This window comes from Aptenodytes patagonicus, chromosome 20, assembly GCF_965638725.1.
Source record: "Aptenodytes patagonicus chromosome 20, bAptPat1.pri.cur, whole genome shotgun sequence".
Lineage (NCBI taxonomy): Eukaryota > Metazoa > Chordata > Aves > Sphenisciformes > Spheniscidae > Aptenodytes > Aptenodytes patagonicus.
The window spans coordinates 5,546,269-5,569,713 of NC_134968.1; the positions used below are offsets into that span (position 1 = coordinate 5,546,269).

At 62.8% G+C, this 23,445-nt stretch overlaps 3 protein-coding genes across 3 annotated transcripts; 1 reads left to right on the plus strand and 2 right to left on the minus strand.

The window, feature by feature from the left end:
* Positions 1 to 3,109: 3,109 nt before the first annotated feature.
* Positions 3,110 to 7,152, minus strand: LOC143169365 (myosin light chain kinase, smooth muscle-like). Its single transcript, XM_076356698.1, has 10 exons — positions 7,013 to 7,152; positions 6,472 to 6,637; positions 5,978 to 6,068; positions 5,652 to 5,855; positions 5,175 to 5,392; positions 4,633 to 4,756; positions 4,402 to 4,554; positions 4,098 to 4,218; positions 3,926 to 4,016; positions 3,110 to 3,533 (listed from the first exon to the last, which is right to left on the minus strand). Exons 2-10 carry the CDS (start codon positions 6,485 to 6,487, stop codon positions 3,355 to 3,357), a joined length of 1,197 nt encoding a protein of 398 aa, XP_076212813.1. The 5' UTR covers positions 6,488 to 6,637; positions 7,013 to 7,152; the 3' UTR covers positions 3,110 to 3,354.
* A 3,142-nt stretch (positions 7,153 to 10,294) lies between these two features.
* LOC143169208 (uncharacterized) lies at positions 10,295 to 20,383 on the plus strand. Its single transcript, XM_076356488.1, has 6 exons — positions 10,295 to 10,337; positions 11,060 to 11,152; positions 16,765 to 16,933; positions 17,776 to 17,948; positions 18,293 to 18,370; positions 19,013 to 20,383. The coding sequence occupies exons 1-6, from the start codon at positions 10,295 to 10,297 to the stop codon at positions 19,300 to 19,302; spliced, it is 846 nt and encodes a 281-aa protein (XP_076212603.1). The 3' UTR covers positions 19,303 to 20,383.
* A 977-nt stretch (positions 20,384 to 21,360) lies between these two features.
* Positions 21,361 to 22,435, minus strand: HEXIM1 (HEXIM P-TEFb complex subunit 1). Its single transcript, XM_076356659.1, has one exon. The coding sequence runs from the start codon at positions 22,288 to 22,290 to the stop codon at positions 21,361 to 21,363; it is 930 nt and encodes a 309-aa protein (XP_076212774.1). The 5' UTR covers positions 22,291 to 22,435.
* Between the last annotated feature and the right edge of the window lie 1,010 nt (positions 22,436 to 23,445).

A 23,445-nucleotide genomic window follows, 5' to 3' on the forward strand; every position in this document is an offset into this window, starting at 1 on the left:
ACTGAAGGATTAACCTCCAGAAGCTTGAGGGTATTTGGACAGCTGACCCACCTCACGTACCTCCAAGGAGCTGGACCTAGGGGTACCTGCCATAGGGAGGGAACCGTTTCTCAAGGTTCCCCAAGGGCATCGCTCTTCCTTTCTGCCTTGATGGAGGATTTCTGATGATTTGAGGACCTGCTCGGAAGCTGTGTGGCTGAAGTGAAGGTCAACCCAAGAGTCCTTCTTGATGGAAGGATCAAGACCTTAATTCCTTTGCCTCTGAGATGCTGAGATTGGATTTCTGTTTTCAGTGCTGCTGAACTTCTCGCTGGCTGTAATGAGTTCCAGGTATAACTCCACTCTTCATTTAGTCCATTGCTTTCTCAAGCGCACATTTTAATGTGTTAAGCCATGGGAAGCAGTGGAAGGAGAAGAAACGTGTGCCTTCCATCGGTAAATCAGCTTCCTCTGTAGGTAAACCAGTTTTTACAGTATAAAATACAGGATTGTAGAGAGAAAGCTCAGGTCTGGAGTCCTGGGACATGGCTTTTAAGGGCTGCGAGGAGTTTGGAAAACACATGAAGATAAACATAGTTCCCAACCAGAAATATTTTGGTAATGTCACATGGTAAATAGCTCATCAAGGGATTGATTATACGTAACTTGGTGTTTGCTTATCATCTGCAGCTTGAAGGCATTCGGCTTCGTTCCCAAGGGATGCGTGTGAGTTCAGAGTCTGTGTAACGAGGAAAACACAGAATAGATAATGGGTAAAAATTGGGATATGATGTGTGTGAACATCAAGTGAAGAGCAGTGGAGGAGAAAGGGGTTCCTCGGCCTCCCTCTGTCCCTCTGGGAAGGGAAAACAAATGCCGTGGGTAGAATATGGAATATTTTTGCTTGTTTATTTGTTTCTAAGGAGCTTCTCCTCCAACTCAGAGCAGTGAATCCACTTCTCCCACTGAAAACATGGGAGGAACGGAAAGCAGGTGAGCTCCGTCAGGAGATGTCTCACCAGGCTGTTAAAGAGCCGTGGTCGAACCCTGTGAGGAATGACCTACAGCACGCCAAGCAATGAAAACATCAAGGTGGCCTCACCATCATTGCGGGGGGGTCTCCAAAAGGGCTCCCCATGCTCCGGCTGCAGATCCGTGCACCAGCTTCCAAATTAAGTTCCTTCTTAAGCTGCATCTACTGTTTCCGACAAGGGAAGAGACCACCAAGTCCTGGGCAAAGCATGTTACCACTCTGCCACACCGCAGCGGTCTCCTGCTTCCCGTGCTCAGACGTACCCAGAAGCAGCCATCAGCGATGGACACGACAAACAGGAACAGGCTTTTGCCACAAAAATTCAAGTCAGGCCTGGGTGCTGATAAAGCCTTGTCAGCTGGAGAGTTGATGCCACAATAATGGAACAGGAAGGTGACAGCATCCCTCCCCGTTGGCCCAAGAGAAGAGCAGATAAGAGCCATGAAGTCCCCCAACCAAGGGACCACAGGCACTCCGGCTGGTCTGCCATCTCCGGAGGCAGCAGAATGCCAAACCCTGATATGGAAACCTCCTGCCGTGGTGGCCATCAGCTTCCTAGAAGGTTCAGCAAAACTATTGCCAGTCCAGAAGCAGCTCTGATGGTTGGTGTCCCTTCCATTTGTGTCCCGTGGGTGCTCCTGGCCAGAGCTCTCAGACGTGTCCCCACTGTGCTTGTGAGAGTGGGTGGATTCGGTTCTGTTTAATAAAAATAACACTTTCCTCCTACCCCCTGGTGGCCTCGCCCAGCAGGGGTGGAGGAGGAGGAGGAAGAAGGGTCGAAGCTGTGCCTCAGCTTGCATTATTTGGCACAGCCGCACCCTGACAGCGGACACGGGGCTGGACCACTCCAACCAGGGCACCTTCACAAGTCCTCCGGTGTCGGCATGTGCTGGAGGAGAGCAGCCCCCCCAGCCCATCTTCAACAGGAGGTGGGTTTTCACAGAATCAAAGGACGGTTGAGGTTGCAAGGAACCTCTGGAGGTCATCTGGTCCATTCCCCGCTCCAGCAGGGCCACCTAGAGCAGGTTGCCTGGGACCATGCCTGGACAGTTTTTTTAATATCTCCAAGAATGGAGATCACACAACCTCCCTGGGCAACCTGTGCCAGCGCTCCATCACCAGTAAAAAAAGTGTTTCCTGAGGTTCAGATGGAGCCTCCCATGTTTCAGTTGATGCCTCTGGGCACCACTGAGAAGAGCCTGGCTCCATCCTCTCTGCACCCTCCCTTCAGGTATTTGTGTATATTGATGAGATCCCCCCGAGCCTTCTCTTCTCTTGACGAAACAGTCCCAGCTCTCTCGGCCGTTCCTCATAGGTGAGGTGCTCCAGTCCCCCCATGATCCTTCACCGAACTCTCTCCCCGGTGTGTCCGTGGGTCTCTTGTACTGGGGACCCCAGAGCATGACACAGTCCTCCAGGTGTGGCCCCGCCAGTGCTGAATAAAGGGAAGAATCACCTCCCTCCACCTGCTGGCAATACGTTGTCTAATGCAGCCCAGGACACCATTCACCTTCTTTGCAGCAAGGGCACATTGACCACGAACCAGCCATCTGGTGTCCACCAGACCCCCAGGCCAAGCTCCTTCCCAGCTGGGTGTCCCCCAGCACATACTGGTCCCTGGGGTTGTTCTTCCCCAGGGGCAGGGCTGTGCACTTCTTGTTGAAGGAGAGGAGCTCCCACACACTGATTTCTGCCCGAGCTGCCTCCTTAGGAGGAGGTTTGAGGTCCCACAGCAGTTTCTGGGCTCCTTCCAGCCCTGCTGGTACCAGCGCTGGCCCAGAAACGGAGAGATCAGAGCCCCCAGGGCTCGTCCTGGCTTCTCCTGCCTGTGGGCTCAGGACACGATGCCAACCCCCACTGATGATGAGGGAAGACTCTTCCGAACAAGGGACACCAAGGGCTGCTGCTAGAGCCATCCCCACTCAATCCCTGTCCCCAGGGCCAGCATCTCTCCTGGAGAAGACAAGGGTGGTGGCCCAGGTTGGGGGAGAGCCTGGTGCCAGCTCTCAAAGGGAGGGCACAGCTTGAGCAGCTCTTTCCCACCCCTCCCAGTGATTTTTTTGGGGGAAAAAGGAGCAGCACAGGGAGTGTAGAGATCCTCAGTGCTTTATTGGTGACAGCTCAAGCCCGGGCGGCCATGGAGACAGGAGCACTGGTTCCTTGCTGGGGACAGCAGGCATGGCTGTCCCCACACCAGCACAGGGACACCGTGGGACCCCAGAGCCCACCTACAGGAGAGGAGCCCTGGGGTCTGGGCCTACCCCAGGCTGGCCAGGTCATCGTGCGAGCTGCTGGAGGAGGTTTCATCCCCATCACTCCCTGCTCCTCTCTCACCAGCTGCTCTAGGTGGTCCAGGGCTGGGGTGGCACGGTCACACCGACGCTGCTCTCTGCCTCCCCTGCAGCCACAGCGCTCCCACCTTCCTCCTTCTCCTCTCGGTCTGTCAGCAGCTCTGAGAAGCTGGGACCTCGTTGGGGCAGAGAGCCAGAGGCTTGGTCCTCCTCCAGGCTGCAGCCCAGGTCTACAGGCAGATGGACAGAGGGAATGGTGAGGAGCTGGCCGAGTTCAACCTCCCTCCTCTGCTGGAGGAACACGTGTGGCACCCATGGGACAGGTCCCATGGGGACCAGCTCTGGATCACACACAGATCCCAGCCCTGCAGAGAGGGATGCGCCTGTTCTAAGGCTGCATCAGAGATGGCCCCTTGGGGATGAGGATGGAGAGGACTTTGGGGCACTGAAGCTTGCCTGGAGCAGAAATGCCACAGTGGGGACATGCCCGGGTGTTTGGTGGCACCAGGACAGGTTAGAGCAAAGATGGGGGAAGCTGCCCAGGAGCAGGAGTTGGGGGTGACAAAGCAGAGAGAAGTGCGTTGGTGGGGTGTGTTGGGGATGATGCTTCAGGGGGCATCACCTTCCTCATCCTGAGCCTCTAACGCTTTCCTCTCCGAGCTCTGGGACAGCAAGGTCAACCTGTTGAGGGCCAGCAGAGCTTTGCCTGTTTTCTGGAGAGGAGAGAAGAGAAGGAGCACTGAGCCCCACCAGAGCCATCCCCATCCCCATGTCCTCATCATCCCCCCAGGTACCTGCCACTTCCAACGAGTCAGGAACTGCTTGATCCTCTCCTTCGACAGCGCCTTGGTGCTGTTGGGCTGGGGCTGCTGCAGCCAGGGGTGCAGCAGAGCCCCCGTGCTGGAGAGCCGGCAGCTGGGGGCAGATGGGGCAGTCATGGGGGGGCTTCTCCACCACCAGACTCTTGGCTGCTGGCATGGCCCCATGGAGCATCCCTTCCACCAACCACATTCAGTGCTTTGCCCTGCCCATCACCTTGGCACCCCAAAACCCAGCCCAGCTCCAGCTCAGCACCCTACAGGCACCCTCAGGTCCTACCAGGGGTCCTTCTGCAGCAGTTGGCTGATGAAGTCCTTGGCTTGCTGGGAGATCTCTGAGAAGGTCTCCTCCTCAAAGTCCCACCGGGCAGCTGTGATGTTGCTCAGCGTCTCCATGTCATTGTCCCCCTGGAAGGGGGACTCCCCGCTCAGCCTGGAGAGGTGACACAAGGACATCAATGACAGCTCAGCCCCCTTCAGCCTGACCTGCTGTCCCCAGGAGGCCACTCACAGGATGTAGCAGATGACACCAACGCTCCACATGTCTGTGGAGAAGCCCACGGGCTCAAAGGCGACCACTTCTGGAGCCATGAACTCAGGGGTGCCGTGCAACACCTTCACAGGGGTGTCTGGAGCTGCAGAGAAGATGGAGACCATGGGGCAGGTGTCCAGCTGGGATCTCCCTGGGGCAGCCCAGCTGCACCCCAGTGTGTGCTGGGTGGATGAGCCCCTGTGTCCAGGTGGAGCTGCTGCCCTCCAGGACTCATCGCAGGTCTCGGTGCTCTCCTAGAGCATCTCTGGGTGCCAGGCACACACAGGGGTGGGGGTCTCGGGGGTCCCCAGCTCAGAGGCAGGGCTGCGGACATGCAGGTTTCCCCAAAGCATCTTCTTACGGTCACCAGGAAGGGCCCTGATCTGGTGCCATGGGGCTGCCGGTCCCAAAGGCACGGGCAGTAAGATGCCGAGCTCCTTGCTGACATGCCCAGCCGGATCGTGTCCCTGTGATGGTGACAGTCCCTGTCCTGGTCCCCCAGCACCCCCCTCCTCACTCACCCAGCTTCTGTGCCAAGCCAAAGTCGATGATCTTGAGCCAGTGGCTGCCGGGGCTGACACAGACGATGTTCTCGGGTTTGAGGTCGAGGTGGACGACAGCCTGGCCATGCATGAACTTCAGCCCCTCCAGGATCTGCTGCACGTACTGAGCGCTGCTGGGCTCCGTGTGCTCGAAGTCATTGTCCACGATGCGCTGAAAGAGCTCCCCGCCTGCCACGCTGGGGGAGGACAAGGTGCTGGGGACCCCGCTGGGGTCTACGAGCCCCAAGGAGGAGAAGCCCCACCAGGGAACGCAGGCTCAGCGCTCTGGGAGGATCTCACCACCCCTATCTCCAGGGTCTGCAGGTTCCCCATCCATCCTACGCCCCATGCCAGCAACCCACGGTGCAGGGACCCCTCCCCACCTTCAGTGCTCTTCCTTGCAGGGTCCAGCACTGCCCCCACCACCCCCAAACTTGGCTCTGCCCCCCGACTCACTACTCCATCACCATCACCAGCTCGGTGGGGCCCTGGAAGGCGGCGAGGCACTGCACGAGGCGCGGGTGATGCAGCAGGTTCATGAGCTCCACCTCGGCCCGAGCTGCCTGCTTCTCTTTAGCCGTCCGCGTCCGGAAATATTTCCCAGCCCGGATTTTGCCAGTGGCTTTTTCCTGCAGCCGGTACACCGTCCCAAATTTTCCCCTGGGACAGAGCGAGGATGAGGGATGAAGGAGCCATCACCACCACCCTGCATCCCACCCGTGGCTGCGCGTGGACAGCCATGGACCACCCCCAAGCGGCGGGGACGTGGGACCCCCACTTACTCTCCCAGCTTCTCCAGCTGTGTGTACACGTCCGAAACCTTCTCCTGGCTGTTGATGACCACATCGCAGTATTCAAAGGCCTCCTCGCCTCCTGGGAGGGATGGAGCGGGATGGTCCATGCACGGATCCCTCATGCTTTGGGGACCAGCTGCCAGTGCTTCCCCTCCAGTGCTTATTTCTGTGCCGCCCCCCCCCCCCAAGCTCCATCCAGGTCCGACCACCCTCCCCACGCGGTGCGGATATGACCTGGGGGGGGACACAGGGACAGGGGCCGCTGCTACAGGAGCTCCTGGAGCAGCACAGCACCCTGCAAATCAGGTTTTGGGGCGAAAGGTGTTTTTAGGATCAAAAATCCAAGCAAAACGGGGCCATTAAACAGGATGGGATGGAGATTGGTGCTGAGGTGGGGGGCGGGGGGGGGAGGTCACACCAGCACTGGGATCCCTGTGCAAATCCTGCGCCTCCCCCAGGACAGAGCGAGGGCTCAGCCGTACCTTCTGCCTGGGACATGACGGTGCTACCAGCTCCTCACTGAGTGCCGGCGCAGTCAGGACGGGTGCTGGATGCGGCCCTGAGGTTCCCGGTAGCCCTGCGCTGGGGTGGGGGTGCTGAGGCAGGCAATGCCCACGCGTCCACTCCCCGGAGTCCTGCACCTGCTCCCTGCCACAGGAGACCACCAACATCTCTCCACCTCCACCCGACCTCCTCATCCTACCCAAGAGTTGACATCTTGATGGACCCAAAGAGACCCAGCAAGGGGCCAAACTCGATTTTAAAGCAAGGTCCCTTCTCCTCAGATGGGGACAACCTCTTTCCAGCAGCAGCTTAGGCTCAAAGCCGCCGTTTTTCTCATGCCCCGTCTTGCATCAGCCAGGAAATCCCCAGGAAAGCCGTATTTCTTGGGCAAAGGACCTGTTTCCTTACGCACGTCCCCTCCCCGCTCCATCGACGTGAAGGTTGGGAGGACAGGGCGGTGACACCCAAGGGTGCTGGGTGGCAGCACCCAAACCCCAAGCCAAGACCCACAGCACTGACCTGTCACCGTCCAGTCCCAGGCCACCAGCAGGTCCCTGGTCCTTCCCGGTCACTGCGGAGCCACCAGGGAGCTGGAGGGAGGGGGAGGAAGGAGCGATGCTGGGGGTCGAGGACCGCTGGGACCACACATAGGGGGATGTCTCGGGAACGTCTCCAGGCACAGCCGGGAGCATCCCTCCTGCTCCAGTGCTGGGAACAGCCCCGGTTCTCCCCTCCCTTTCCTTCCCAGCGGAGCATTTCCGGACTTGGGGGACAAACAACCACCGGCACCGTTGCTGAGCCCTCTCCAAGCCGTGTCCAACACTGTGGTCCCAACCCCCCCGACACCCCATTTAGCACCATTCAGGATCACGGGTCTGCAACACGGGGGTCTCAGCCAGAGAAATCCCAAGGAGGGGGGGGTCCTGCAGAGACCTGACGCACCTCATTACACAGCAGAGAGCTCAGCCCTCCCAGCACATATCCAGACCTTGGAGCCTCTCGGGAGCTAAATCTACCAGCAGCCCAGCCCCGGGCACACCTCCGCCTCCTTCCCCACCCATGGGTGGGTTCCCACAGAGGGGCTGAGCACCCACACCTGCTCCCCTATTCCCAGCTCCACCTGCAGCCAATGTGCCGCCAGAGCCATCGCTCTCCCCAAAACTCATCCTGGGCTTCTGGCTTCCCTGGGTGAGCTTGGCTCCGGGTTCGGGGCAGCTGGGATGAAGGTGAATGGGGTGTTGCGAAACACCTCCGGGCCTCCGAGCCCGGTGGTTTGGAGGAAAAAAGGGGTTTTCCAGCCTTTATCCCCCAAAAGCGGGACTGCGCAGCCGCTCTGGCACCCAGCACGCTGCCGTGCTTCAGTTTCCCCTGCTTTAAAATGGGACTAACGCCGTGATTTCCTCCCAGAGCTGATTCCAGACCCGGGGATGGGGCAGCGGCACCGCGAGGGTGCCCGTCCTCCCCGGGGAGCCCCGTGTCACAGCATCCCCCCGAGCAGAGGGGATGTCACCCTGGTGTTACCTGCTGTCCGAAGCCAGGTCTCGTGGGCAATTTGGGCCTCTGCCAGCGCCGGCAGATGCGTCACTGCCGCCACTCCCACGCTTGGCACAAAGTCCATGGCCGCCGGCAGGGCATTGGGGAGAAGTGTCCCCGGCGCTGGGGCGGTGGCCACCGTGACCTTGCTGCACGCCCGTCACCGTGACCTTGCCACCGGCGGGGCAGAGCCGTGGGATGAGGGTGCCGTGGCCGGGGGGGTGTCCCTACCAGCACCCCGTGGGTAAGGGATGCAGCGGATGCTCCCGGCTCGGCGATGCCATCAGCGCGCTCAGTTCGACCCCGCTGGGATATCGACTGTTGTGGCCGGGCTCGCCAGGGACAGGAGTAGGACACAGCGATGGCCTGGCTGGGGACAGGCAGCGGGGTGATGATGGAGTACGGCTGGCCGCATCCTGCCTGCCCCTGCCTGCCTGGCGAGGGGTGATGGGGACCCGGCTGGGCTGATGTCTGGCATCGCCGGCCACAGCTCCTGACCCTGCTTGGCTCCGGGCCCCTCTCCGGGGCAGGATGAGGCCATGCAGGTGATGCTGGGCTGCTCCCAGCACAAGGAGAGGCAGGATACGGCCCAGGCGTGCAAGGGATCCCAGCAGCCACTTGATGTCAGTGTTGGCCTGATGCTCGTCCCGGTGACGAGCAGCAAAAATGAGCAGAAAAAGGCCAGGAGGGGAAAAAAAATTTGGGGTCTGGGGGGACCCGTGGAGGGGTGGCAGCACCCGCTGTCCCCGCGAGGACGTGCCGGGATCCAGCACTTGGCTGGAGGGCGAATCCCTCGGGAGCTGCTTCCCATCCCCATCCCACCCCTCCAGGACCAGCCGGGATGGAGAGTCGCACCCTTGGGACAACCCCATGACACCAGCCCGGAGTCCCTGGGGATGCCATGGGGCATCTGGGTGACCCCGCACAGTGACGGGCCACCACCCTGGGCACCATCCAGACTCGACTTCTTGCCACCGACAAACACAGATGTATTTTTTTCCAGGCATCCAATGAGGATAACGAAGGGCTCAAGGCCAAGCGCAGGTCTGGGACAGCGCAGCCATCCCCAGCTCCATCCCTCATCCCGCAGCGCTGGTTGTTATCCCGCTCCCAGCCTTTAATTCCCACGGGAGCGGAGCCCAGCTCAGCCTCCCCTGAACCTGCGTAAGGACAGCGTTTAATTTTCAAGCTCTAAACCAAATTTCCCCTTGACCTCATCTACTGGAGCATCCCCAGGAGTTTTAGATCAACAGCAGGAAAAGACAGAAGGATTTTAAGGAGCGAGGGTAAACGAGCCGGTCCAGGGATGGACGAGCAGATCCATCCATCCTTCAGTGTTTTCCAGCCTTCAAAATAAACCTCGTTACCGACAGCGCTTCGTTTAACGGCCTCCGACCCCTGGCCCTTTCTCGCACCTTTGCTTTCAGGTTTGGGAAGGTGGCCCATCCGAAATGTCCAGCGGTGCATTACCCGCCATGGACATCCTCTTCTCCTGCCTTATAAATCGTTATTAATCGTTAGCGCTCGCACCCGGGCATCCATGGGTTCCCGCTTGGGTGATCAATTTGTCCCCATCTGCCCGGAGGAGCTCCCGGCAAAGCCGGGATGGGATTTCCAGGTGACCCCCCCCCCAAACCAAACCCACTCATCCTCCTCATGGGGTGCCCCACTGGACCCCCCCCGGTTCACCTCGCCCCCCCCCTGCAGCCCCCCCAGCCTTTGGGCTGAGTCAGGCCCCCTTTGTGCGGGGCGCTGGGCAGATTTAGCTGCCTCTGCTTTTTTGTAGGCCCTACAATAAACGGTGTCGCGGCAGGGTTCAGACGGTGGACCTTGACACCGGGTGACAGCGTGGCTTGGGGGGACAGGGGGGACGGGGCCACCTCGCCGGGTCCTGGATCCGGGCGTCCGTCTGTCCATGATCCCATCGTGCCTGAGGGATGGGCTCGATGACCCCGGGGGGGGCGCAGTCCCTGCTCCCCGTTATCCCGGGGCGGGGGCATGGTCCCCATTCCCTGTCACCCTGGGGGTGGCACGGTCCCTGCCCCCCGTTGTCTGGGGATGCAGCACTCAGTGTGTGCGCCAGGGCCAGGCGTGTGGGGACGTGGGTGACGTGGCAATACGGGGGACATGGGGACATGGAGGACACAGAGGACTTGGACACAGGGAACGTGGGGGCACATGGAGGACATGGGGGACATGGGGTGCACAGAGGACATGGGGACATGGGGGAACAAGGGACATGGGGAGACACATGGAGAACATGGGGACATGGGGGACACGGGGGACACCATGGACATGGGAACACAGGGAGGTACTCAGAGCACATTGGGGGTGGTGGGGGGAACATGGAGGGGACACAGGAGATGCAGGGACACCGGGGCTGGGGGGGACATGGGAGCCACAAGGGCACACAGAGGCCATGGGGGGGGCAGATGGGGGGGGACACAGAAGACGTGGGGGCACACAGGGGGACACAAGAGACACGGGGACACACGGAGGCCACAGGGGACCTGGGAGGGTCCGGGGACACCTGGGGGACACAGAGGCACACAGAGGGACATGGGGGGCGGGGGGGGGGGGCACACAGGGGACCTGGAGCGGACACAGGCACAGGAGACCTGGCGGGAACCCAGGGACACGTGGGGACCCCCAGGGGACACGGGGGCACCGGGGGCACACAGAGACCCGGGGACAGACGGGGCCGCAGGGGACACGGGGACACGCGCCGACTTGGGGGACACGGCGGCCCCAGGGGGCAGGAGCCACCCAGCAGACGTGGGGACACGCGGGGCCGCGGGGACACGCGTGGGCCCCCGGGGACCCGGCCGAGGCGCCCCGGGGGACGGGACCGGGCGCCGGCTGTGCTGCCTGTGGGCGGGGCCGGCTGCGCACGCGCTGTGGGCGGGGCTGAGGGTGGGGGCGGGGCACTCGCGAGCGAGGCGTCGGGGGTTGGGGCGGGGCCAGGCCGTTGCGCGACGCAGTGGGCGGGGACAGACCCGCGTACGCCGCGGCGGGCGGGGCCGTGCCCGGCAGTGGGCGGGGCCGTGCCCGGCAGTGGGCGGGGCCAGGCGGTGGCACACGTGGCCGGCTCCGGCGCCCCGCGGCGCTCGGGGCGGGTGGGAGCGGGTTTGTACCGGGAGGTGGTGGGAGGTGGGAGGTGGTGGGAGGTGGGAGGTGGGGGGTGGGAGATGGGGGATGGTGGGAGATGGGGGGAGATGGTGGGAGGTGGGAGATGGGAGATGGGGGGAGATGGGGGGAGATGGGGGGAGGTGGGAGATGGGAGATGGTGGGAGATGGGAGATGGGAGATGGGGGGAGATGGGAGATGGGAGATGGGGGGAGATGGGAGATGGGAGATGGGGGGAGATGGGAGATGGGAGATGGGGGGAGATGGGGGGAGATGGGGGGAGGTGGGAGATGGGAGATGGTGGGAGATGGGAGATGGGAGATGGTGGGAGATGGGAGATGGGAGATGGGGGGAGATGGGAGATGATGGGGGATGGTGGGAGATGGGGGATGGTGGGATATGGGGGATGGTGGGAGATGGGGGATGGTGGGATATGGTCTGAGATGGTGGGAGATGGGAGATGGTGGGAGATGGGAGATGGTGGGAGATGGGGGATGGTGGGAGATGGGGGATGGTGGGAGATGGTGGGAGATGGTCTGAGATGGTGGGAGATGGGAGATGGTGGGAGATGGGAGATGGGGGATGGTGGGAGATGGTGGAAGACGGGAGATGGGCAATTATGTGAGATGGGAGATGATGGGAGATGGGAGATGATGGGGAGTTGGGTGCTGGGTGCTGGATGCTGGGAGATCGGGAGCAGGGATATGGATGCTGGGAGCTAGGTGCTGGGCACTGGGAGCTGGGGTGTTGGGAGCTGGGTGCGGGGATGCTGGGTGCTCGGGTGCTGGAGAGCTGGGTGCTGGGCGCTGGGACCTGCGGTTCTAGGACCTAGGATGCTGGGGAGCTGGGTGCTGGGCACTGGGCGGCCGTGGCTGTGGGAAGCGGGTGTGAAAGCTGCGCCGGTACCGGGGATGTTTCACATCAGCTTCGGCCTGAAGAGAGAAAGGGAGCAAAGCAAACCGCACCAGGTGACAGCGGGGCTACGGGCTGGGCTTTCGGGTGCCCTGGGGACAGCACCAGGGGACACGAGGGCACCCAAGGGCATCCAACAGCAGCATGGAGGCAGGGCAGGCAGCCTCTCCCCAGGCAGGGCTGCACATCCCGGCCACGCCACCGGCTCCCCGGCCACGGCGCTGCCCACGGCTCCCTTCTGCCTGCGCCGATGCTGGGAGAGGCACGTCTGGGAGCTGGGTCTGGGGTTGGGGCCGGGTCTGGGGTTGCAAGGGCTGTTTGCAGACCTCGGTCGCCAGCGTTGGGCTCCCTTGGGCTCCCTTGGGCTCCCTTCCCTCCACCTCTGCCCCAGCCGCTGAAGGTTTTGCTCAAGCTCAGGCCGGTCCCAACAAGCAGCTCCCTGCCCCATCCAGCCCAGCAGCCGCCCTGCTTCATCCAGGGCAGCGCTATCCCGGGGCTCTGGCGTGATAACCCCCCCTCCGACTGCAAATCCAGACCCAAAACTGCTCTGGAAGGAGACACCCCCCCATGTCACCGGTTTAAATCCAGCCTGAGGCACGTCTTCCCCCTGCAAAGCCTGCCCAGAGGCTGGGGGCAAACCCAGCCGGGTCTGCCAACCCGCGGGTGGCCGGTTCTGCAAGATCAGGGTTGTAAAACGGACATCTGATGTTCCCAAAATATCCCTGAGAGGTGTGGAAAGGTCCGCGGCACCCAGGCTTTCGGGTGCCACGAAGGGCAGGAGGACCCACAGGTGGCAGACGGGGCAATGGCTGTGCCCAGACCCGGCTGGTCCCCGGCTGGTCATGCTCAGCCGGACACCCCGGGGTGCGGAGGAGGCTAAAACGGGGCTGGAAAACACCCAAATACATGGAGAAGAAAAAAAAAAAAATCAATCTGGGGCTATAAACCAGAAAAACCTCCAGCACCAGCAGCTCGGGGATCAGCCTGTCCCTGCGTGGGGTTGGCTGCCAAATCCTCCAGCTCCTCCGTGCAGCCTTGAGCCCCCGGCACCGCCGGGACCTTGAGCCCAGCCTGTCCCTCCAGCCCGGGGAACGCGAAGCAGCTCGGGACGGGACTGCCGGCGTTTTCATGGCGCACGGAGCACCCGGGGGAGCGGGACTGCCTCCTTACAGCAACCCCGTGGGCTACCAGGGCCTAAATATAACCTCACGCAGCGACCTCGCCCGTCGCTCCTGCCGGTAAATGCGTTGCGTGTAAAGTGACCGAGGGGACGGAGCTGGGCGCTGTCTGACTCGGCACACGCGCGTGTGTGTGTGTGTGTGTGCGCGCGCGGCTCAGCTGTGCCGGGACGGCTACGGGCTGAAAGATAAGTTCAACACCCCGGGAGGTTATCGGCACGCCAGGCGGTTGCCCTGCTGCTGCAAACCCCTCCGTGCCTCCACCTTGCGCTCTGCTTCAGGCGACAGCAGGCAAGGGAAGGGCAGGAGCAGGCGGGGGGGGGATCCCACGACACAGACAGCCGTGACCGAGGGGGGCTGTTGTCGGGCTCCGACCCTCCGAAGGCACAAAAACCCGGGAAATGGGACAGGCAGGGAGTCAAACCCGCGCTGCGCTACTTGGGGACTGCTGTGTCCTTGAGTTGCCAGTGCCGTAGCTGCCAAGCCCATGCTCCCAACACAGAAAACCCCCCAAAAAAGGGGGGGTCCTCCAGCTTGTAGGGGTGGGCCGGCACCGGGGGCGCACCCGACCGCTCACTGCGAGCTCAGGGTGTGCCGAGGGGGTGCGAGGAGCAACGACCACGGCCAGGGAGCATCCCAGGGAGCATCCCAGGGAGCGTGGCTCTGCCTCCCTCCTGTCGTCCCCCCCAAGATCCCAACATCTCCCAGGCAGGGAGGGGACAAGGACAAAACCCTCCAGAGGAGGCGAGGGGCTGTGCCAGGGCCCCTCCTGCTCCCTGGCACCGTGTCAGCCATTGCCACTGCCGCCGCAGAGCGGGGCAAGCCCGGGCCTCTCGCTGGCTGCCGGCCCTGCCTGCACCTCCTGGCACGGCCTGGTGCTGCCTCCCCGGCACGGTGCCCGTCGGGGACGGGGAGAGTCCCAGAGGGGCTGGGGGCACCCGGTGCCACGCCAGGGGTGACACCGGGGGGCTCCCTCCCCGGTGTGTGGTACCAATGTCACCAGCCTCGTTCACAGCTCCCCTGGGTCTCTCCAAAGGGGGTTTCTGCCCCCCATTGTCCCCCAAATCTACAGCAGGGTTGTACTGGGACAGACAGAGGGCGAGAGGTGGATCTGTCCCCCTCTTCCCCGCCCAAATCCCAGGATTTGGCCCATTTTACAGCTCCCCGTCCCCTTTTCCGTTCAGGAACAGCCAGGCCACTTCCAACGCCAGCCCTCCAGACGGAAAACGTTCAGCACAATTAACCCCCACTCACTAAAATCATAACCAACGTGGGGGGGGGGTGATTTTGGGGTTTGCCAGCCCAGAAAAAAACCTCTTTGTCTTTTTGTAAGAGCAGAACTAGATTCTAAAAGCTTCAAGCGGCTGCGCAGGCCGATTCCCTGCGCCGTTCCTCCCAAAATCACACAGGGACATGGCCCGGGCCCAGCCTGCCCCACGCTTCCCTCCAAGAAAGGAAAGTCCGAGACACCTGCCTTCGTATAGAAAGCCTTTTTTTCCTGCCTTCATGCAAAATGTATTGCTTACTTTTGCCTTTTATGTGTCCCGATCCCCGAAATACACATTATTCCCCTACATACTTGCAGACTGAAAACCTCGTCCGTGACACCCACAGCTCAGCCAGCGAGGCCGCTCGCAAGGAGCATTGCCAGCGCCAGGGGCAGGAACGGAGGCTTTGGGAAAAATCCGAGGGAGACACTCGGAAAAGCTCCTCATCGACTTTGCTTTTTGGGTCGCTCCTCTCCTCAAGATCCAAGATGGAGCCTCGGCTCACCCCGGGAAGGGGAGGCAGAGCCAGAATTGGGCAGAGAGGCCATTTGGGGTGAGACCCACCACCTCCTTCAGCTCGCACCGCGCCAGCCCGGGGGGCCGCGTTCCCCACGGGGAGACCTGGCTGCTAATCGCGACCCGTGCCTGCTAACTGCCATCCAGGCGCGGTCCTGAAGGAGGGGAGAGGCATTAAAGAGTTAAGCGCCCGGCGGCTGAAGCAGAAGGCCGGGCCTAGAGCCGGGCACCCCCCCTCCGAGGCAGGCACCTTTCTGGCCGCCCCCCCCCCCCCGCGCAGGCCGCTTGAGCGGGGCCTCGGCCCCCTGTGCCAGCGCCAGGCCGGGCCAAGCAGCACCCGGGGCCGGATTTCAGTGTCTCTGTCCCGGCCAGAAACCTCCTCCCCGGAGCCCGACGGGCCCTGTCCGCCCAACCGCGGCGCCGTCCCCGCCGAGGGGCTCAGGTGAGCCCGGGGAGGGCCCGCAGCGCCCGGCCCCTGCCGCCCTGCAAGGGCCCCCGTCGCATCGGGGCCTGCGGGAGGCGGGAGCGCGCACCCGCCGCGGCGGAGGCCTCGGCTCCGGGTCCCCCCGCCCCGCGGCGGCAGCGGGGCCGGGAGCGCTCGGCGGCGCAGGCCGGGGCCGGGGCCCGCGGCCCGCCCCCCTCAGCCCCCCGGGCGGCCCCGCCCCGCCCGTCGCCACGGCAACGCGCCGCGCCCGGATGCGGCGCTCCCCGCTCGGCATCACGGGACAGCGAGTCTGCGGCCGCCCTGTCCCCGCCGCCCTGCCGCGGCGGAGGACTACAGCCCCCATAAGTCCCCGCGGCGGAGGCGCGCCCCACCTCTTCCTTACGAGTCTCGTTTCCATTGGCTCCGCCGAGCCGTCGAGCAAGCGGCACGGAGGCGCCTGATTGGCGGGAGGGCGGCAGGGCCGAGGCGCCGGCTATGGCGGCCGAGCGGGCGGTGGGGGAGCGGCGGCCGCCATTTTGTGTGTGTGGAGGCCGGCTCTGGGCCTCGCTGCCCGCCGCGGAGGCGGGGGTGCGCGGCGCGGCGAGGCCGGTGAGCGGCCGGGGACCGGCGGGGGGGGCTCCTCCGCGGCGCCGAGCCGGGAGCGCGGGGCTGCCCGGCCGGGCCTCCCTTCCCCGGGAGCGGAGCGCGGGTCTCCCCGCCGGCCCCGAGGTGGGCGGCGGCGCCGCGCCCGCCACCGGCCGCTTCCCCTGTCAGGGCTCCGGGGACGGGGGGAGCCCTATCCCTGCCGGGAGCGCCTCGTCTGGAGCCGGGGGAGGCCTGGAGCGGCGCCGGGGCCTCGTCCGGGGCGCCGCGGCCTCCTCCCGGGGCCTCAGTGCGCGGTGGGGCGGGGGGAGGCCCGGCCCGGCCCGGCCCTCCTCGCCTCGGGCTCCGCGGGTCTTCATGTCGTGGCTCCGCTCGCAAGGGGCGCCTCAGCTCCGGCCTCACCTGTAGTGCTGGGGGGGGGTGGTGTGTGTAACATTTTTCTAGCAAAACCCGCGTTAAACGGTATTTGAACGTTGCTCGACAGCAGCAGCCCGAGCTCCCTGCAGGGCTGGTTTGCGACGGACCCCCGGTAGGAGCAAAGTGAGGAGGAACAGCGCAGGTTTATATTGAAAGTGAAATTTGGGTTAGAAAACACGTTTCCTGGAAGGGTGAAAGCTGCTCGTTGTCCGCCGTGCCACAACACCCGTTTAATACACCGCGTCGGGGGAAGAATGAGCCCTCGAATTTAATCCTTTGTTTCACACGTTTCAGCCGAACCACGGCCGGATTCTCAGAGGGGGTTCGCCCTGGCTGGATCCAGTGGATTGCAGTTAATATGGCCTCCCCGCGCCTGCTGCCGGCTACCGAGGCAGCGGTTACCGCTGCGGCGCTTGGAGAGACTTAAAAACAAAAGCGTTCGCCTGTTGCCGGGGCCGAAGGGGTAACTTTTCAAGCTGATAATAAACTGGAGCGAACCTTGTCTTTGAGTTATAAATGCCACTCCTCTGGCTGGTGGAAACGAGGGCTGTGGAAGTAACCGAGTGGGTTTTTTTTCCCTGTGCAAAGTCAGAAAAAAAGCCTGGATTTTAAAAAAAAAAACAACACTTTTTTTTTTTTTTTAACTGGGTGCTGGGGAGTTTTTGAGCTGACAGCCCCTGCGCTCGGTTCCCCGATGAGGGGTGAGGCTTGGGGTAGCCGGTGAGCCTGGGTTGAGTTCCCGGTTGCGTTACGGGCCGAGTTTCTTTAAGTGAGTGACTCGGCCACGTTTTCTTCCCTCTGCGACAGGCAGATAATGCCGGCTCATCCCCTGGTATTAACTGGACTTGGTTTAGATGTAAAACAGTGAGATTTTGGAGGCTTCTGGTTTAAGTGCAGATTTTGCTGTCAAATGTGGACTCTTCCAGTTAAAAACCGGATTATTTTGCATTTATGCACTTGGTGGGTTTTTTTGAAGAAGGTGCTCTGTTGTTAGGCCTCTGCTGACAGTTTTGACTCCCACGTTGCTTTATTAGGTCTTGAACTCCAAAGCGTCGTATTTTTATAAATTGCTGCGTTACAAAAGCCGGGAGGTTGACCGTCGTGTGTGTGTCTTTGCGTGCGCACGACAGCTGAAGATCTAATTTCAGGTTGATTTTGCCAAACTAATCGGGGTTACGCTTAGTTCAAGCCGCGTGCCTTGCACCTACCCGGGTTGTTAGAGGGGGTTTTTTTTGTAGGGTGGGAGCAGGAAGGGAGCGAACACGAAGGGCCCGATCCTAACAGCCAGGGTTTGATATGTTACAGATGGACCAAAAGCTGCCAGCTTTTCGGCGACGGCCTCATCGGCGAGCGCTGTAAAACCTCTTCCCCGTGCAGGGCTCGCCGTGCCGCAGATTCTCCTCTTCTTTTTTTTTTTTTAACAAAACGCCGCTCACCTTGCGACGCACGGGAATCGCCAGGATATCCCCAACAGCTGTGTGAGTATATCCTCAGAACGTAAAGCTAACGAAATTAAATGTAATTAGTGCGAGTTAAGTCGTAGGCAGGACAACAGCGTTATTGTCAGCACCGTGTCCCGGCTTTATAAAACCTGGCACATCAAAGAGCCGGGTTTGACGGACTTCGGGACCTAATTGCCGGTGAGTACCGGCAACCCGCTCCTTGAAACTTCTTCAGACGGTGAGGGAAGGCGAGCTGCAGGTTCCCTTCGGCCGGTGTTAAGGGGCAGGATTCGGGTTTCACTTCACACCAACCCCGCTGCGGCATTAACGGGCTGTTAAGATGGACTACTTCCCTTTTTTTTTTTTGTATTTTCTTGCAGCCGGCAGCGTTTTCAGGGAACTGCTCTGTCCTTACGCCGCTTCGCCCCTGCGTCGAAGCAGAATGGCTGTAACTGCAGGTGGGATATTTTAGTCCCCTTTTCTTTTGCGTTGGTGCAGTAATTTCTGCCTCTCCCCGGGACAGAAACGCCGTCCTTTCCTCAGCAAGTGGGACACCCTTGCGAGGGGAGGAACCGTGAAAGCCCTTGAGCCACGAGGGTCCCTCTACGCCCCGTGTTTCCGAGGCTGCTTGCCGCAGAGCCGGTGTCGGTGGTGTCCTCCCGCAGCCGGCGGAGCGGCGGCGAGCCTCTTCCTACGGCTCGGCCCCGCGGTCGGGATGGGCAGGAGCTCCCACAGGCAGATTTCTGCCGCCACGGGCTCCGCGCCGAGGTGCAGCCCGTTTGGGGAGATTGGAGGGGCGCTGCCGTGCCAGCGGCGTTCCTGGGCTCACCAGAGGAGCCGGAATAAAGGCCAGTTGGCTCAAACAACCCGGGAAAGACCGAGGCGGTGGTAGGGAGAGAAGGGATGTGCTTCAAAGGTTTGGCAGGCGCGGCTGCCTTGCCCGCCAGGGAGGTGCTTACTTACCCTCAACTAGTTAAGACAGCGCGCTGCCTTCATGTCAGGAGGGACTAATTGCTGCCTTTTGATATCACATCACAGCCAGCGCTGCGGCACCTTTATCTCTGGCGATCTCTAAGATTTTATTTGTTCCTCTCAAACAGTTGAGCCGCAGTCCAGCGCGGCTCTTCTGGACCGGCTCCGAGCCCGGCTCCAGGCAGAGCTCGCAGGGAGGCTCAGGTGGGCGAGCTCTCCCCTCGGCCGGGGAGGCGAAGCGCGGACGAGCTCCCTGGCCGTTACTGATCCACTCAGAGGTCTCAAAGGTCCCCGAGTGCCGTCGGTCCGTGTCTGCCAGGAGGCTCGGACGCGGGAGCTGGAGCGAGCCTTTGCGAGGAGACGTGCCGTTCCTAAACGCCTCCTGACGCGGGGATCGGGGGTGACCTGGTTCGTATGAAGACTCGTCTTCATTGAAACGGAACAGAATAAAGGAGGAAGAGTTGGTGGAGTCAAGCAGGTCGGGGAGTTGATCGTTGCGGTACATCTAGGGGTTTTTTTAAAGTTCTATTTGTTAAAGCATTTGCAGGTGAAAGATTCATTGCTAGGAGTTAAATGTAACGAGTTTGGGGTAAGTAGAGGGAGGGCAAACCCCGTGAGCGCGCTAAGCTTGGTAAGGGCCATCACTGTAACAACCATCGTGCTACACTTTAATAATGTTTCCTAATAGTAAGTTTTTCACATGAAGCAGGTGCTGAGAACTACACTTCATGGTACCCCACCAGGGTTAGTGCCGTCGACACGCGCCTGCGGTCGTCCTGCCCCGGGAGAAAACGAAGATCACGGGCAGCACGGATACGGGGAGGGAGTCGCTCGTTTGGGCAGAGAAATCGCTGGCGAGAAGCGCCCGGGATGAACGAGGAGGACTCGGGGTTCGGCGCCGCTCTTCCCAGCCAGCGAGATCCTGATTAACTCGTTACCTCTCGCTGTGCCTTGCCGCCGGTCCGGCTCGGGGCGGCGCGGCGGTGCCTCCCTCCGCAGCCGCACCGGGCGCTGGCTCTGCCGAATGATGTCATGGCAGAGGGGAAGGGAGCGCGGGCGGCTACCGGCCTCTTGAGCAAGTAGCCCTCGAATAGTTTCCTTTTTTCCTCCCCCTCGATGCCAGCGTATGCCCCAGAGCGGATTGGCTTTTGCCAGGCTCGTGTTAAAAATCTGGCGCGCCCCTCAAAGCCGAGTCCCTCGGCCGCAGCCGCCTTAAACCCCCCGATTTTGTACAAACCCGCCCGCGCTGCCCACCCTGAGCCGAGCAGCGCCGGGGCCACCTTTGTCCCCTCCTCCCCAAGATCTCGACCCCCGTTTTTCTATAAAAGGCTGTTTTGCCCCCGCTGTAGCGTGAGGGGGGGGGTTACCCCAGCTGAGCCCCCGGCTCCCCAAGCACCAGTGTGATTAACGCGCTGCCCCTTCGATTACACCACAGCACGGACCAGAGCAGACCGCGACCCCGCCGATACTTCACCCTTTGGTTTACCTGTTCCCCCCCCCCCCCCCCCCAAAAAACCCCCCCCCCCAGGCCCCGCAGCCGCCTGGAGCTTCTGCTTTTTCCTTCTTCTCCTCCTTCCCCTCTCAGGTACGGGGGAAACGAAAGGTTCAGCCGTCGCCTTCCACCCATCCCTCCTCGTCAGCCATTTCGGAGGCCAAGTGCTGACTACCAAAACTTTTCCCCGGGCTGCTCCAAAACTTTCAGCTTTTTCCCCTCACTTGTAGCTTAAAGTACAATTTTAGGCAGTTTTTGCCCCGATTTCTGCAAACTGACCTGGGAGGAAAGAAGAGTTAAGTTTAACTGAGCCTTTAGGCAAACAAATACACTTTGGCTTATTAAGGCGTTAGAGGTGTGAGCGGTGTCCATTACACACCACGTTAAGAGCTGTTATTCCTCTTCCAGGTATTTTTAACTACTTCAACTCATTGAGCAGGATTAGAATTGAAAATACGGGGGGGGGGGGATAACAAAAAGGGCTAAGTCGGAAATTACAGCTAATTTTAATCAACGCCACAGACCAGTTATAACATCGTGAAAATAATTCAAAACGTGTTCCGGCCTGGAATGTCATTCTGAATATTTTCTAGAAATCACACCGAAACCGTTACAGTTACAAGTAATTAAATTTATTAGACCTCTGTACTTTTTTATAGTCAGTTTTGGCCAATTTACAGCTTTCCTGGGGATTTTTTTTTTTTTTTTTTTTTGGTTCGGACACAAAAAAAATAAAATCATAAACCAAATTCCACCGATACATCGAGCCCCCCCCTCGCCCCGCCACAGCCACCCAAAGGGGGGAGGGGGGACGGGGACGGGGGACGACACACCCCGCGGGCCCCCCCGCCCCCCGGCTGCGCTTTACTCCCGTTAAAAAGGGTCCGCGGCGCCGCCGTGCAGGCGCGTGGAAGGTCGCACCCCACCGCTGTAAAAAGCCCCCCCCGTGTCCCCCACCCCACCCCCCCACCCCACCCCCCCGTGTCACTCCCCCAGCTTGCAGGGGCCCTTCTCCTGCCCGGGCGGGTCCTTCTCCTTCAGCAGCTGCAGGTTCTCGGCTCGCAACCTGTCCACCTCCAGCTCCAGCTGCCGCACCCGCGCCGTCTCCGCCGTCTCCCCCCCGTGTTTTTTGCTCTCCATCCTCAGCCGGTTGTTCTCCTCCTCCATGCGGGAGAGGCACTTCTCCAGCTCCAGGTACTCCTTCACCAGCTCCTGCTTGCTCATGTTCTGCAGGCTCTCCACGTGGTACCGCTCGTAGGTCTCCGAGAAGTCCCTCTGCAGAAACTCGCTGCCGTCCCCCCCCATCCCGTCGCTGCCCCCGTCCTCCTCCGCCGCCTCCTCCAGGAAATCCTCCTCGCTCGTGTCGTCCGACTTGGCGGCCGCTCGCCGCGGGTACAGCCCGGTTTTCAGGTCGGGCTCCTCCTGGTCGTGGTCCTCCATCAGGAACTGCGTGGTGTTGTAGGGAGCCACCGGCTGCCCCTTGGCGAACATCTCGGCGCGCAGCCGGGAGGCGCGGAGGCTCTGCCGCTCGTCGAACTGCTGCTTCTCCTCCCAGCTCAGCTTCGAGTAGGGCTTCCAGCGCCGCTTCTTCTTCGACGGCCGCCGGCGGTGCTTCTTCTTCACCGGCCACTCCTCGGTGCGACCCACCGACGACCGGCACCGCGGGCCCAGGCCGGGACGCGCCGCTCCGCCCGCCGCCGGCCGCCCCTCGGCGCCGCCCTCGCCCTCCGCCGCCGCCTCCTCCGCCCCGGGGGGTGGCAGCCGCCCCGCCTCGCCGTCCGCCGCCGGCGCGTCGCCGCGCTCGGCCTCCGGCTCGGGCTGGGGCTCCGGCCGCGGCTCGGGCTCGCGGCGGGGCTCCGGTTCGCGCTGGGGCTCGGGCTCCGGCCCCGGCTCGGCGAGCGCCGCGTCGGCCATGGCGCTCGGCTCCGCTCCCTCGGGGGCGGGCGCTACCCGCGCCGCATGGGGCCGCCCCCCCTCCTCAGGCCGCCCGGGCCATGGCGCGGGGCCGCGGCCCCGGGGGTCACCGCCGTCGGTCGCCGAGGGGTTAACGCCGCCGGGCCCGCCCCCCCGCGCGCATGGCACGCGCCGCCGCCGCCTCCTCCCCCCGCCGCGCCCCGCCCCGCCCCGCGCCGCCACCCGCCGCCGCCGCCGCCCGCTCCCGACTGCCGCTCCCCGCCCGCTCCCCCGCCTTATGTAGCCGCGCGCGCCCCGCCCCGCCCCGCGCAGGCGCGCTGCCCGCCCCGCCCCGCGGCACGCCGGGACCCGCAGCGCCCCGCCCCCGCCGCCGCCCCGCCGCGCGCCCGCCGCCGCCGCTACGGCTGGCCGCACGCGGGCGGCGCCGCCCCGCGGCCCATCGGCGGGCGCGGGGGGCGGGCCCGCCCGCTGGGCCCCGCCCCCTGGCCGCGGCGGGAGGGGGGCTGCGATCGGCGGCGCCGGACGTCACTCGCGCGCGGCACCGCCAATCCGGAGGGGCGGGGGCGGGGCCGGGCCGTACCACGCGCGGAGGGGCGCCCCCGTGCGCGGGGCCGCGCGCGCCCGGCGACCTTCAGGGCCGCGCCGAGGGCAGCGCCCCCGCCCCCCCCGCGGCGAGCCCGTGGGGCGGCCCGAAAGCAGTCCCCGCCGCGCGGAGGAGTCGCCGGGCTGTGCTGCGGCTCCTCCGCCCCGGCCACGATCCGGCCCCAGACCGGAGGGGCTGTAACGGGCCGGGCGGCGGGGAGGTCCCGGGGGGGGGAGGGGGGCGGGGGGGCTGAGGGGGGAGGGGGCAGGGGGCGGGCGGAGGAATCCCGGAGCTGCGCCGGGTGCGGCGGCTGCTGCAGCCGCGCGGAGGAAGATGTAAACAAACCTCAGCAGAAAGAAGTCCCTCCTTAAAGGCACCGCATCCCTTTTTTCCAGGGGCGGTGCGGAGCTGCCCTCCCGGACGCCCGGGTCCGCCCGCGGCCACGGCGGGGGGGGGGGGGCGGGGAGAAGGGGGGGCGCAGGGCGGCCCGGGGCCTGGCCCTGCCACCCCCACAGTGGCGATGTCACCCCCCGTCGCTGTCACTGGGGCCCCACGGCCGGGGGCGGGGCTGG

Coding starts and splice junctions, on each gene's coding strand:
- LOC143169365 (XM_076356698.1), bottom strand. Junction 4,219..4,401: donor CTGCTGCAGAAGGACCCCTG/GTAGGACCTGAG, acceptor ATCTGCCCCCAG/CTGCCGGCTCTCCAGCACGG. Junction 4,017..4,097: donor TGACTCGTTGGAAGTGGCAG/GTACCTGGGGGG, acceptor TCTCCTCTCCAG/AAAACAGGCAAAGCTCTGCT.
- LOC143169208 (XM_076356488.1), top strand. CDS start 10,295: ATGGGGGACACGGGGGACACCATGGACATGGGAACACAGGGAG. Junction 17,949..18,292: donor AGGATATCCCCAACAGCTGT/GTGAGTATATCC, acceptor ATTTTCTTGCAG/CCGGCAGCGTTTTCAGGGAA. Junction 18,371..19,012: donor CAGAATGGCTGTAACTGCAG/GTGGGATATTTT, acceptor CCTCTCAAACAG/TTGAGCCGCAGTCCAGCGCG.
- HEXIM1 (XM_076356659.1), bottom strand. CDS start 22,290: ATGGCCGACGCGGCGCTCGCCGAGCCGGGGCCGGAGCCCGAGCCCCAG.